At 38.8% G+C, this 13,325-nt stretch overlaps 1 protein-coding gene across 4 annotated transcripts in view; it reads left to right on the top strand.

Moving 5' to 3' along the window:
* Positions 1-13,325, top strand: part of LOC137503204 (ankyrin-1-like) — a 176,147-nt gene that overhangs the window by 152,295 nt on the left and 10,527 nt on the right. For all 4 annotated transcript variants that reach the window (XM_068230719.1, XM_068230720.1, XM_068230717.1 and 1 more), the window contains one exon: positions 11,814-11,934. In XM_068230719.1, coding sequence (XP_068086820.1) covers positions 11,815-11,934 — 120 coding nt within the window. In that variant the 5' untranslated portion in view covers position 11,814. The remainder of the gene's footprint in view (positions 1-11,813; positions 11,935-13,325) is intronic.

Raw genomic sequence — 13,325 nt, 5'->3', positions numbered from 1 at the left:
CAGCATATAAGATGGTCCCCGGGTATGGCGTCTGTATGTCAGCTGTGATTGTATCCATACATAGGATAAATAAGAAAGGTGACAGTGCTAAACCCTGATGAACCCCAACATTGATAGGAAATGAGGATCGGATCCCTACCAAACATCGAACCACACTGGTGACTTTGTCATAGAAAAGTTCGATCCATCGGACATAAGCTTCTAGAACATTATGGGATCGGAGGGATTTCCAAATAAGCTTATGTGGTATCCGCTCAAAAGGCTTCTCTAAGTCCAAAAAGGCTTAGTGTAGAGGTTTGCTTTTCTCTCTATGTTTTTCCACCAGGAGACGGGCTGTATGAATAGCGTCAGCTATTGACATAGCCGCATTGGTTTGTATACATTTGTACGATGTTACATAGGTGACGTTCAAAACTCTTCATCGTCTGACATAATAAACGTATTGGTCGGTAATCGACGGATTCACCAACATCACCTTTGCCTTTCCAGATAAGGACTATAGTGCTGGTCAGCCAAATCGCAGGTATGCTACCATCATGGATAATTCCTTTAAACAGCTTCATGAGAATCTCAGCTCCACGCTGCCCAAGGATCTTTCAGACATCGGATGGTATATGGTCTGGTCCTGGTGCTTTGTTACTTTACACGTTTTGCATAGCCCCTAAGACTTCTTGAATGGTAATGGCTGGGATACTTCCATAAATTGGGCATCCACGTACTATCGGTGGATGGGAAAATTCCTCATTATTCAAACCCTTGAAATTATCCCTCCACCTGTGAAGGATGGGGGCCTGGTTGCGTAGGGTTTGATGATTGTTGTCCTTGATTTGAACGATATAACCATCGTCTTGGGTTGCTCTATGGTGGGATTTGGCGAGGTGATAAAAAACTTGTTTGCTCTATCTGTATCCAACTGATTATAAATGTCTTGGTAATAGTAGTTCTTTGCAGTGTCAACTGCATGTTTAGCAGCTGATACTGCTCGAGATCCTCTCTAAGTCTTGTTTGTTGCTAGGTCTCTTTGTTTTGATGGCCAGCTGAACGTCCTCATTCCACCTCCAAGTCTGCTTGTCAGTGAATAGTTTCCCTAGTTTGGTCTTGCCAAGTGTTTCAACTGCTGCCTGCCGTGTACAATCAGTGATTTCATTCCACATGGTGTCAGCTGGCTGGTCAGCATTTACGTCAAATGCACTTAGCTTTGGTATCAGTTGCTCTCTCTGCTGTGTTAGTTACCACCATTTTATCTTTATTATTATTATTATTGAAATTGAAATTATGGCAGCAAGTTTAAGACTTAGTGGGGTTACTGCAAGGACTGTAGAAAGTAGGTCTAATTTTCATGAAGGCACAATTCAGTACAAGAGCTGGTAACGTACTGAAACACATTGCGTGTGATAATTTTTCCAGTTGAAAGTACTGTAGGTGCTTGATTGAAGTAAAAGATTAAAAAGTTAGTGTTTTAAAATACTCCATCTTACTTATGGTTGTGGTATAAAGGCCATTTGAATATCAATATGAAAGAGTTCATTAATTTGTTTCTCGCACATGTCCACCAATTTGAAGTGGAGGGATATCCCTTTGGGAAATTAGTATGAGCTCTGGTCCTTTGACAGTGTTTGAATAATTGTATTTTGGTAGTAGACTATTAATTAGTCTTCAGGATAAGTTTTTACTTCAAAAACTATTATTTATTCCTACATTTAAATATAATGGCCACAGACCTTTATATTAACAAAGTGGAGGCGGAATGGACCAAGATCTATGCATTCTAACAAGTGGACGAATCTGTTGTAGCTCGTCCTACACAGACTGTAAGGAAACTAAATGTTCTTTACAAAAAATAAACATAGATTTTAAAGTAGAAAAACAAGAATAATCTGATATCTGGAGTTTGGACTTGAAAAGAGTTTGATACCTATGCTAAAATAAGAAAGGATTCAACAGCATTCTGTGCGGCCAGTTACCAACATTTATTCAGAGAAAGTATAACTCATTACAAAGTACAGTCCTCCACTTCAATGCTCACTTCTCGCCACGTTGTGAGACAGTCCATTTTTTCTAAGCTGACAGTGAGAAAATGGGTACAGCTCAGATCCTAGATTTAGGTCCCTGGCCCTGAGCTGCGCACTGGTCTGTTTGCCAGTCAGTGGACCTACCAAGCACATAGCTGTTCTTCAGCCAGATAGAAATGTCTGTCGTCATTGGAGCTTCATTGTTCGTGGTGTCATCATTGTGATAAAACTCCGAGTAACTTACCTTGAAACTCTTACGTGTACCTCTCGTCCTAGTGCTACTTTCTTTAACTGTGTTAAAGTACAAAGTTGTAGGGCTACAAATAAATATTGACTAGCTGCTTTGCTGCCTATCCTTTCCAAACTTTCTTCAAAAACATTGCACAGCCAAATGTGGGAAGTGGTATTTATGTTAACACTTTTATGGAAAGTGGGGCCGAGGCTGGTACTGTATCATTACAGTAGTGTCAAGTAATGTCAAGCATAATTTTGAACATAGTATAAATTATTGTACTTTGTTTCATTTTATTTTAATAACTTTTTATGTTTATATTTATTTCATTGCATTTTAACAGTCTCTGAACAAAATAAAACAATTATTGTAATTTGTGATTCACTGTCTGGGCTGGGCATCAGCTCCCTAATGTGGCCATTAATAAGCTGTTTAATTGTGTGGGAGTGTTTATATAATTACAGTATTTGGGATTACCGTACATTATAGGAGCTGTACTGATTATACTGAACTTGACAGGTTCGATCCTAGCTCAGTCTGGTGGTATTTTAAACAAGTGCTCGAATACGTCAGCCTCGTTGGGTAGGTTTACCGGCACGTGAAAGAACTCCTGGTGGACTAAACTCCGGCACCTCGGCGTCTCCAAAAACCGTAAAGAAGTGGTTAGTATGATGTAAAGCCAAAAACGTTATTATGTTATACTGAACTTTATTTCGTATGGCATGCACTGTGAACAACCTGGGTTCAAAACACACATTTGTGACTTCTTGATGTTTTGACAGAACACAGCATAATTTGATTTAGGAAGCAGGGTGGTAGTAATATTTATATTTATGAAATGTACAGAGTTAAAATGACATCCACAGATCTGTCTGTAGGAGCTGGCAGAGTCGGATTCTCCTCACTGTTCCATTCAACTTGCAAAACAATCTGACTGTGTCAGCCTGATGTCAGTCGATGGCTAGACAGCTAGCTAGACTCCCTCTCATGCGCGGCCTACCAACGTCAGGGACTTAAATTGAGCATCCAAGCTGTAATTGTGTTGATACAACTACCTGATCTGGACTTCTGTGATATTACAGTGTTACATTAATTTCATCTTTCCTAGCCTGAAACTTGTATTGAGTTTAGTCGAGCTTGTGAACAGCAAACGGTTTTAGAGGGTGGTAGAAGAGTGGCTTAGCTCACTGGCTTCTCAGCAGAGCAGTCACGGTTGGAATCCCGGCTAATGCATGTGGGAGTCATGAAATGAAAACTCATGCATTCCATGCTGACAAGGAAGTTCTATGAGTAGTTACCACACTGTAAAGTTTTCAACTTTATTAATGTTTAGTCTTGAATTGAAGGTGAATTGGAAACTTAATTTACCATCTTGTTGGTGAACCTAAAACTTGTCCTGCTTGCATTTATCCTTATCTAAGATTTCATACGAGTTTAATGTTTTATTACCGTATTTATTCGTGTATTGGATGCATAACATTTTCCCCTGAAATTTTCAGAAAAAAAAATTTCATTTTCAACAACGTATTCTTCTTCTTCTCTTCTAAGTATTTATCCTACTCTCTGTAGTGTCCGCACGATGGATCTAGGAACATCATTTTCCGCAGGTGGAGTTCTCTAACGTCGGTGCTAATGGCATCCTGCCGTCATTGTTTTGGCCTTCCAGTTGGTCGAGTTCCGATGACAGGTGCTTGTGTGCTTGTGTGCTTGTGTGCTTGATGTGGCCATGGCATAGGAGATGCCTCTGAAGCGTTTTCTCACATATTGGGGCGATGCCAATCTTCCTCCGAATAAAGTTGTTTGTAATGTGGTCAATACGATATTCCCATCAACCAACACAACATACACATCTCCATAACGTGAAGTTGTGTTCTACTTGTCTCGTAACTGGCCAGCACTCAGCTCCGTAGATAGCGACTGGACAAACATCTGTAGGTACTGTATTTCGACTTCATGTGTATCAGCATTCACTTGTCGCAGAACCAGGGTTACCAGACATCCCGGATTTTACGGGACACTACCGTATTGATGTTAAATGTCCCGCGTCCCGGACAGTTCTTATCCGGGATGTCAATTGTCCCGTATTTTGAACTTCGAAAGAAATACACCATTGTTTCCACCTCTGATAAGTAACAAAAGCTTTTCTTCTTTCTTTCAAAGAGGATAGATTTCTTGACTCCTTGGTTTATTTATGTGCTGTGAGTTTGTAGATTTTTAATTTTTTTAAATGTTATTGTTTGCAGTTCTCAGGTTGTCCATCCTGGCGAATAAGACGCGTAATAGCGGACATCTACCTGAGGTAGTCCGAGTTCCCAGCATGTTCATGTGAAAATATCAGCTGTGAAAAATATTATGTTCTGTTGATTTGATTAGGTCTGAGCTATTCATTTCTGTAAATTTTTCTTCAGTGTCATGCAGAGAATGACTAAAATTGTTAACACCACTTCAGAGAAATTAAAATATATTGGAATTGAAAGAACTGGTATGAATAACTACATAAACTTAGTTTTTTCCTCTTTGTTTTACGTCGCACCGACAGAGGCGGGTCTTACGTTAGGATTGGAGTTGACCGTGGTCTTAAGACAGCCCCAGCATTTGCCTGGTCTAAAATGGGAAATTAGAGATAAACCGTCATTAGGGCTGCTGACAGTGGGGTTCAAACCCATTGTCTCCCGAATACAAGCTCGTAGCTACATGATCCACACCGCGCGGCCAACTTGCTCGATGCTGTAAGTTTCAGTCTGTGTATAAATATTAAGGAATGCATTAATAAATTGCACTATGATGTCAACATAATAATAAGTGAAATGAAGTTTATAACTTGTAGAATACGAGCCCGTTGATTTCCTCGATCGCGCATCTGTCCCGTATTTTGATTTCAAGTATTTGACAACCCTGCACAGAACATTCCCATTATCTCCCTTCAGCATTAATGTTGGTGTTACTCCATAAGTTGTACGGTAACAGAAAGTATCGATCATTGACTTCAATATCAACATCACTCTGGTCTGTAAGAAATTATGTCTTCTTGATGTTAAAATGAAGACCAAATCTTCTGAGGGCTGGTGTTTCAGATCATGTTTGGTGGTACTGGCAAGCATGACACCATCCGCATAAAGTTCCATGGAACTTCGTGCTGTGTCTCGTTTGACCGTGTCCATTACACTATACAACTAAAAAGTAGAGGTGACAAGTCTGGACGTTGATGAACACTAACTTTGATTGGAAATCTGTCGGATATACCAGCGTCACTTGATACTCTACTACTGGTGTTAACATAGAGCATTTGAACCGAATTAATGAGTTGTTCCTGAACTCCATGGTGTCATATTGCATACCACATTAGACGGTCAAAAGTGTTCTCAAGTTCAAGAAATGCAATGTAAATGGGTTTTCCTTTTTCACAATGCATCTCAATGAGCTACAAAGATTGTATCCGTGGTTCCAGATTCTTTAACGAAGCCGCAGCGATTTTCGCTGAGATAGACAATATCATGCAGTTGTTAAACATAAACATAGAGAGCACTTTTATCACCTCCTTATGCAGTCTTGGATACGCTTGCTGAGGAAAACTCGTGCTCCATTACGGGACAAATACTAAGATGATGTCAAAAATAAAAAAAAATAAAAAATCTCTTTATTTACAAATGAGGTGTCTACCTCGGTGGCAAATGGTACACTAAAATACATTATTATCAAACACTAAATATTAAATTAACAAAAGAAGAAAATTTTCCTATAATACAATATTATACAATTTACGCTAACAATTTTTTCTATTAAACAGCTCATCCTTAGTAAATTTATATTGTTTACAAAATTCTACTTATAATATCTCCTGTACTACTTACAAATATAGTCAACTGATATACAGTATGTGGAATTACGTCAAATTATACTATACAACTGGTATAAGATTAAAATTTACATTGCATTTTTTTCCCTTTACCCATTCTGGAAACTAAGTAGCATAACGGACCTGCTGCATCTTAACCAGAGCCCCTTTTGCCACCACTTTTCAGAGTTCCTGAAGGGCCTTCACAGCTACCGTAGAGGTCCCAGGGCCCTCGAAGTCCCCACTGTACTTCACCCCTACAGGCAGCCCCCTACTTTGGCTGTCCAAACTCCTTAGACTACGGGGTGGAATTAATTTATTCATACGCATTTTTTATTCACATTAACCTGCACTGGTCGAATGCCCTCTAACACTTCATTTATTTTCTCTGTTGCTGTTTATTCTCTTCTTGAATATCGGTACAGATTTTGGAAAAGGATCAAACACTACCCCTGGTAAACTGTTCCACTCCTTCACACCCTTCCCAATGAATTAAAATTTACCCCAATCGCTTCTACTAAAATTTCTTCTAATTTTACATTTGTGGTCAGTCCTGCCGATATAATTATTTTCCAACTGAAGCCTCTCACGGATATCTCCCCATGCTGCTTCTCCTGTATAGGTTCTATATAACCCTATAAGTATAGTTTTCTCCCTTCTCCTACTTAAAGTTTCCCACCCTAGTTCCTTTAACATTTCTGATGCACTACTCTTTCTCCTGAAATCCCCTGTTACAAACCTTGCTGCTTTCCTCTTTACACTATCTATTTCTTTTATTAGGTATTCTTGGTGAGGATCCCAAACACTGTTTGCATATTCCAATAATGGACGAACCATACTTAGGTAACTTTTCTCTTTTAATTCTTTGTTGCATCCTTTAAGTAGCCTCATTATGACATGTAAGGATCTGTATGCTTTCCCAACAATGTCATCCACATGACCCTTCCAGTGCAAATTACTTTCAAATCTCACACCTAAGTATTTGCACTTGCCATCTTTTGGGATAACTACCCCATCCAAAGTATATTCAAATTCAGTTTTAAAACTCCTGTTTGTAAATGTTGTAACAGTTGATTTGCCTCCATTAACCTTCATATTATTCTCTTCAACCCATTGTTGGATACTCTCAAGGTCCCTTTGTAATTCTGAACAATCCTCAATGGTATTTATTTCCCTATAAACAATTATGTCATCTGCATACAACCTTATTTTTGATGTTATATTATTCCCTAAATCATTTACGTATATTAAGAAAAGTAACGGACCGATTATACTACCCTGTGCAATTCCCTTCCAAACTTTCTCTTCCTGCGATACGTTATTTCCTACTTTGACTTTCTGAACCCTTGAATTTAGAAATGTTTTCACCCAACGTGTAACCCTTACGTCCAGTCCTATTCCCTCCAATTTCTTTAATAATATTCCATGTTCCACTCTATCAAAGGCTTTGGAAAGATCTATGGCTATGCAATCTAACTGACCTCCTGAATCCAATTGATCTGATATGTCCTGCTGAAATCCCACCAGTTGTGCCTCACAAGAAAATTTCTTTCTAAATCCATACTGGCTCCTCATGAACCAATTTTTATAATCATATATCCCTCTGATGTACTTTGATATTAAACTCTCCAGTATTTTATAAACTATACTGGTCAGGCTGATTGGTCTGTAGTTCTCTGGTTTCCTTTTATCACCCTTTCCTTTATAAATTGGTATTATTATAGATTCCTTCCATTCCTTTGGTATTACACTATTATTTATGACATAGTCAAAGAGAAATTTTAAATAAGGCACTATGTACCACGCCATTGTCTTTAACACCTCTCCAGTAATTTGATCACTTCCTGCTGCTTTTACTTAATGAAGCAGTTGGATTTCTCCAAAAATATCTTCATTTGTGAATGAGAAGCTTCTTGTTTCCCTATGTCTCTCTCCCTCTCTATCTTCTGTTTCGGTTTCCAATCCTAACAATCATCTACTGAATCTCTGAATTCCCTACTAAAGAGGTTTGCTTTCTCAGTATCTGTTAAATAGTGTTCACCCCCTTTTCCCACCATTGTAGGAATTTGGATTCCCTTTCCTTTTTGATTCCTGATATATGAATACAGCTTTTTCCATTTCCCTTTGTGGTCATTACGCTCTTCAACAATGCCATTCATATAATTCTCTTTTGCTTCCTTTTTCACTCTATTCAGTTCCCTCATTAGCTGTTTTCTAGTTTCTCTACTCTCCCTACCTTCTTTGATTTTCCTGTTTACTATTCTACATTTTCTTTTTAATTTTTTTATTTCCCTTGTATAATAAACAGGGTCTGAGGTCATTTTACCCTTCCTAACAGGTACAAATCTTTTCTCTCCTTCCCAAATAATTCCTTTGAATTTAGCCCAAAGTGTATCCACATTATTCCCTTCACTTATCCAACAACTGAACTGTGATTTAAGGTAAGTCCCAAATTCATCAACTTTATTTTTTCTGTACAATTTCTTGTCTTGTGTGACCCTCTTATTAAGCCTTTTTGGTACCAGTCCTACATCCATTATTACAGCCTTGTGGACACCTATTCCTTCAATTACCTCAGTTTTATCAACAATTTCCCATGGTTTAACCAAGAATACATCTAGTAAGTTATTGAGACGAGTTGGTTTTTGTACTACTTGTGTAAATCCTCCCTCCCAAATTAACTTATCTGCCAGTTTCTGTTCATGGGCTTCACTTGCAGCTCCATTCCATTCAACTTCAGGCAAGTTTAGATCTACCCCAATTATTAGCACATCATTATTATTGTTTTTATGAGTATAATCTATTATTTTCTCAAATATTTCCACGTCTCTTTCCTCTCTTCCAGGCCTGTATGTTCCTATAATTCCCACCTCCTTCATATGATCACAAATTAATTTTATCCCTAATATTTCATCCCTTTCATCGGTAAACCATTCATGTGAACAATAAGTTTCCTTCACCAAAATAAACACCTCTCCTCCCTGTTTATCCCCTCAGTCTCTACGATAGACTGTGTACCCTTCTGGAAATACTTCTCTGTTACCCACCCCTTCTCTCAACCACAATTCGACTCCTATCACCACATCAGTCTCATAATATTCCATCAATGTACCGAATTTTAATTGTTTATTTACTACACTCTGACAGTTTACCAAGAGCAATCTCAGACCCCCTTCCTCCCTAAAACTTGACTGTTGCAATTGGGTAACTTGAAATTCCTTACTTTCCTGAGTTTCATTTTCTAGTTGGCTGAGCCAGCTTGAAGTACGGCTGGCTCTTTCTACTAGTTTTCCTGGTCAGTATTATAACTCAAGGGAGTTGCCTTTTTTACAGTACATATCTTAAGATTAATAAAATCTAGAACAATCTTTGCTATCTTTTGTTTACCTAAATTGTTTAGATGAAGGCCATGCTTTGTGTAACAGTGTCTCTCGAAACTGCTGCTATCAATTACCTGTGTATTACGAAAATGTTTACAAATTTTAACCATATCTGTATTAACTTTGTCCACTTCAATGTTCACACACGAGTCTCTAATCAAATCATGCCTGTGGGGCACGTTCGCTACAAAGATATTAGTGTGAGTCAGCTTACCTAGTGTACATTTAAGTTCAGAAATAACATTCTTAGCGTCGTTGTGAGCTACGTCGTTCGTCCCGCCGATGATCACTACTGCATCACGACTTCCGAGATTTCTTGCCGCCTGCTCCGTGTTTTCCAATATCTTCTTCATTGGAGCCCCAGGATAGATGACAGCCGATGCTGCAATATCTTTACTGTTCATTTTCTCCGCAATTCCCCTCGCCTGGCTATCACCAAATATGAGAATGTTCGACACTTTCGCCGGTGCACTGTGTGGGATTTTAGGCCTAACTTTGTCGCTTCTCGTAACGAGTCTTGCGCTATACGTCTGACTGCTTCCCGTGCGGATACCTTGCGTATCGCTTACTTCTCTCAGGGCTGAAAATCTATTTTTGGTGTCAATTGCAAAGTTGTCCTTATTTAACTGTACACTTTTCCTCCTAGAATCTGAAGCAACTTGACACCATGCGCTAGAATTCACGGAGCCACCCGTGTTCTGAGTGTTTACTGGTACCGGTACTTTAGATTCCAGTAAACGTACCTTCTCCTTTAAAATCTCATTCTCCGCTTTTATGCTTGTAAATCCTGTTGCAATAAAGAGAGAATTACAAGTACATTATCATTACCTCCATCCTCCAAGGAATGAGACGCCAGCGATTCGTTGACCGTTGTACACCTAGGTTTGTTACCGCTATTTAAATTGCTGTCGCCACAGCTAACACAGGTCCAAGTATCTTCATTTTTAGCAAAACCAGCACTACATCAAGAATCCTTTGGGAAATTTTCATTGTATGTGACAGGAGGCAGATTCCATGGTAATGAGAACACACAGCTGGATCACCCTTGTTCTTGAAAACTGGGATTGTGAGACTTGTTCTTAGTAATATTTTAAAAACCTTCAAATCAGATGGACACTAGTACGCAATAAAACTAATTCATTAACCACGCACTACACTTTCCCCGAAGGATAGCAAATATTTCCATAGCATGTGTGTAACGGAGATGACAGTGTTTTAAGAGTGAGTGAAATATTTTTTAGCGATGTAGAAAAATGAAGGATGGAGTATTGTAACCGTGTCCAAAACAACAAACTCCGATCGCATTTGGTCCTCTTTATCGTGCACTTGACGGCAAATAACGCAGTGTTGCTGAAGTGCCTGCAGTAGGTGGCTGTAGTGATGAACGAGTGATAACTCAGCCATTGTCATCTGATGAATGTGCTAGCAGGCATCCTCAATGGCATCTAACTGTGGGCATATGGTGATCATTATTTTCTTCCTTAATTTCAACCTCTTTGGGGAACGTTGAATCAATCATTTATCTGTGTGTTCTTTTCTTAGTGCACAGTATTTCTTCATTTAATTTGATCTTCGTTTCCTCTCTTCTTCTGAGAGAATAGGTTTGGCTCTTAACGTAGATTTGTCTTGGGGCCTTATATTTTTGTCTCTAGTTATTACTGTAACTGTTCGATCGAATAGTGAATTGTCTGTAATTTTTAATTCTACTACGTCTTTTTCACCTTCTTTAAACCAGTTGGGTTTTGTTTGATTAATCTCTTAGAGTTAATTCTGAGCAGATGACCGTAAAAATATATCCTTATTTTTCGCACTCTGAGAGTTTTCAATTTTCTTGTAGAGGATTTCATTCTTGATGTATATTATCTTACTATCTTGAAATTTTGGTCCTATGATCTTTCTTAAATTTTTCCTTGTTTTAGCTCGAGTTTCTCATCTGGCCTTTGAAATTCATGTTTAGTGTTGCTGTTGCGTACAGTGCTTCTGTTTAAATCACTGTTTTATAATGTTTAATTTTGGACCCCCATGAAAAGTATTTCTTGTTTTATGTATCTTTTTTCAGTTGGAGGACCATTTCATTTCTCCTGGATTCCATACCATCTTAACTAATCCGTTCTCCGAGATCTTTCAATTCTTTTACTATTTCAATCTTTTATTCTTGGATTATATAATACTATATTACGATTAATACAATAATACGAGTGTGTACAACTTTTTCATTATGGACATTCCTCGCACAAAAGACACACGCTAGAATGTTGTTATAAAAATTGTGCGCAAAATGCATCCATTATGCAGATAAATACAGTCTCTCTGCTGTCTGTTTACTATTGTTATCCTGTACGTTTTTGTTACAGAATGAGTCAGCCTGCTGCAAAGTTAATCCCTGCCAAAGAGTCCTCTCGAGGCCTCTACGCAGTGATATCCATGTCACTGCTCATTGGAGGCATTGAACCAAACCCTGGGCCTGTCTTTGAGGTAAATGAAATATTCCCTGTATCAATATAGCTTGTGCAAGTAATAGCCTCATGGTTGAGGTCTGCAACACATATTGTTTAACGAACCTTTACTCTTGAAAATAATAGAGATGCCCCAGATGAACAATGGCTTGACCTCTTCCCAGTGTCAAACGCTTATAAGCGTCATCCAAGTTCGTGTGTTCATTTCAGATTGCGTCAGAAATTTATAGAAACTTCTGACATCTATTGGCCTTAGTTTGCAAACAAAGTACTACATTCACCGCCGTCTCTCGTGGTCTGTTCAGGAGATTCGTACTATACATCTACAGACCCACATCTCAAATGCTTCTAATTATTGTAGTGGTAGCATTCGGTGTCCATGTTTCTACGCCATATAGCAAGATGTTTAAGACATGGAATTTCACGAATCAAAGCTGGGCCTGTGTGTTCAAATGGTTACTTTTGAATATTGAACTGATTATGACAAAGGCACTTCATGCCTGTTCTATTCGGTATTTAAACTTTCCTTTCTCAATGTTAGTATAATTTAGAAATAATTTCCTTGAAGTATTTACTAATAACTATAAATTTTGTCCATTTCACATTGATATTTGAGTTATGCAGTGCACTTACTTCTATCGTCTTAACCGTCAATTGTTATGGACCTTCCAACGAACCAGGAAATACGTTATCATCTGCGTACGTGATGTTCTTGAGATGCACACCATTAATAAGAAATATCTGGCCGACATCTACCATGGCCTCTCTCAATATAAATTGAGGAGTACTGGAGACAAAACGCACCAGACCTTTTCTGAGTGTTAACTCCATCAGTTCTTATATCAACTGTCGGATCCCCTTGTGGGTAGGGGCGAAAGAATAACACCCACGGTATCCCATGCCTGTCGTGAGAGGCGGGACTTGGAATCGTGAACTGTGGATGGGAGGGTTTGAATAGACGCACAGGTCGTAAAAGGGCCTCTTACTTACGCGACTATGCTCAGAAGCCCAGATGGTATCCACCAGGTAGAAGCGCCATGTACCTTGTAGAAGTATCAACCTGACAGCACAAGTCCCAGCACAGCCGAATGCCAGAGTATATTCATATTATCAATGTATTTTTATTTTATTATAGTTATTATGCTCTATATAAACTACGGAGTACATGCCTTCCTGGATGACTTGAAGAACGGAGCTCTGATGCTGCTATGACAGGGTGGGTATAGCCTTGGCTGTTTGGTTCCGCTACAGAGCCCTCTAATTGGACTGGGTAGCATTCGATGACAATATTTTTGAACATCACCAATAAACGTCAAAAGCCTGACCAGGGTTGTTGGCCACCCAAGTCTTTTGACTCCTCAGGGGGAACCCCCTGGGAAAGAGCAGAGCGTGAAAGTATGGGATCCAACT

Source organism: Anabrus simplex, chromosome X, assembly GCF_040414725.1.
Source record: "Anabrus simplex isolate iqAnaSimp1 chromosome X, ASM4041472v1, whole genome shotgun sequence".
Taxonomy (NCBI): Eukaryota; Metazoa; Arthropoda; class Insecta; order Orthoptera; family Tettigoniidae; genus Anabrus; species Anabrus simplex.
The sequence above is the reverse complement of the archived record's forward strand: the minus strand, read 5'-3'. Positions and strand labels throughout refer to the sequence as shown.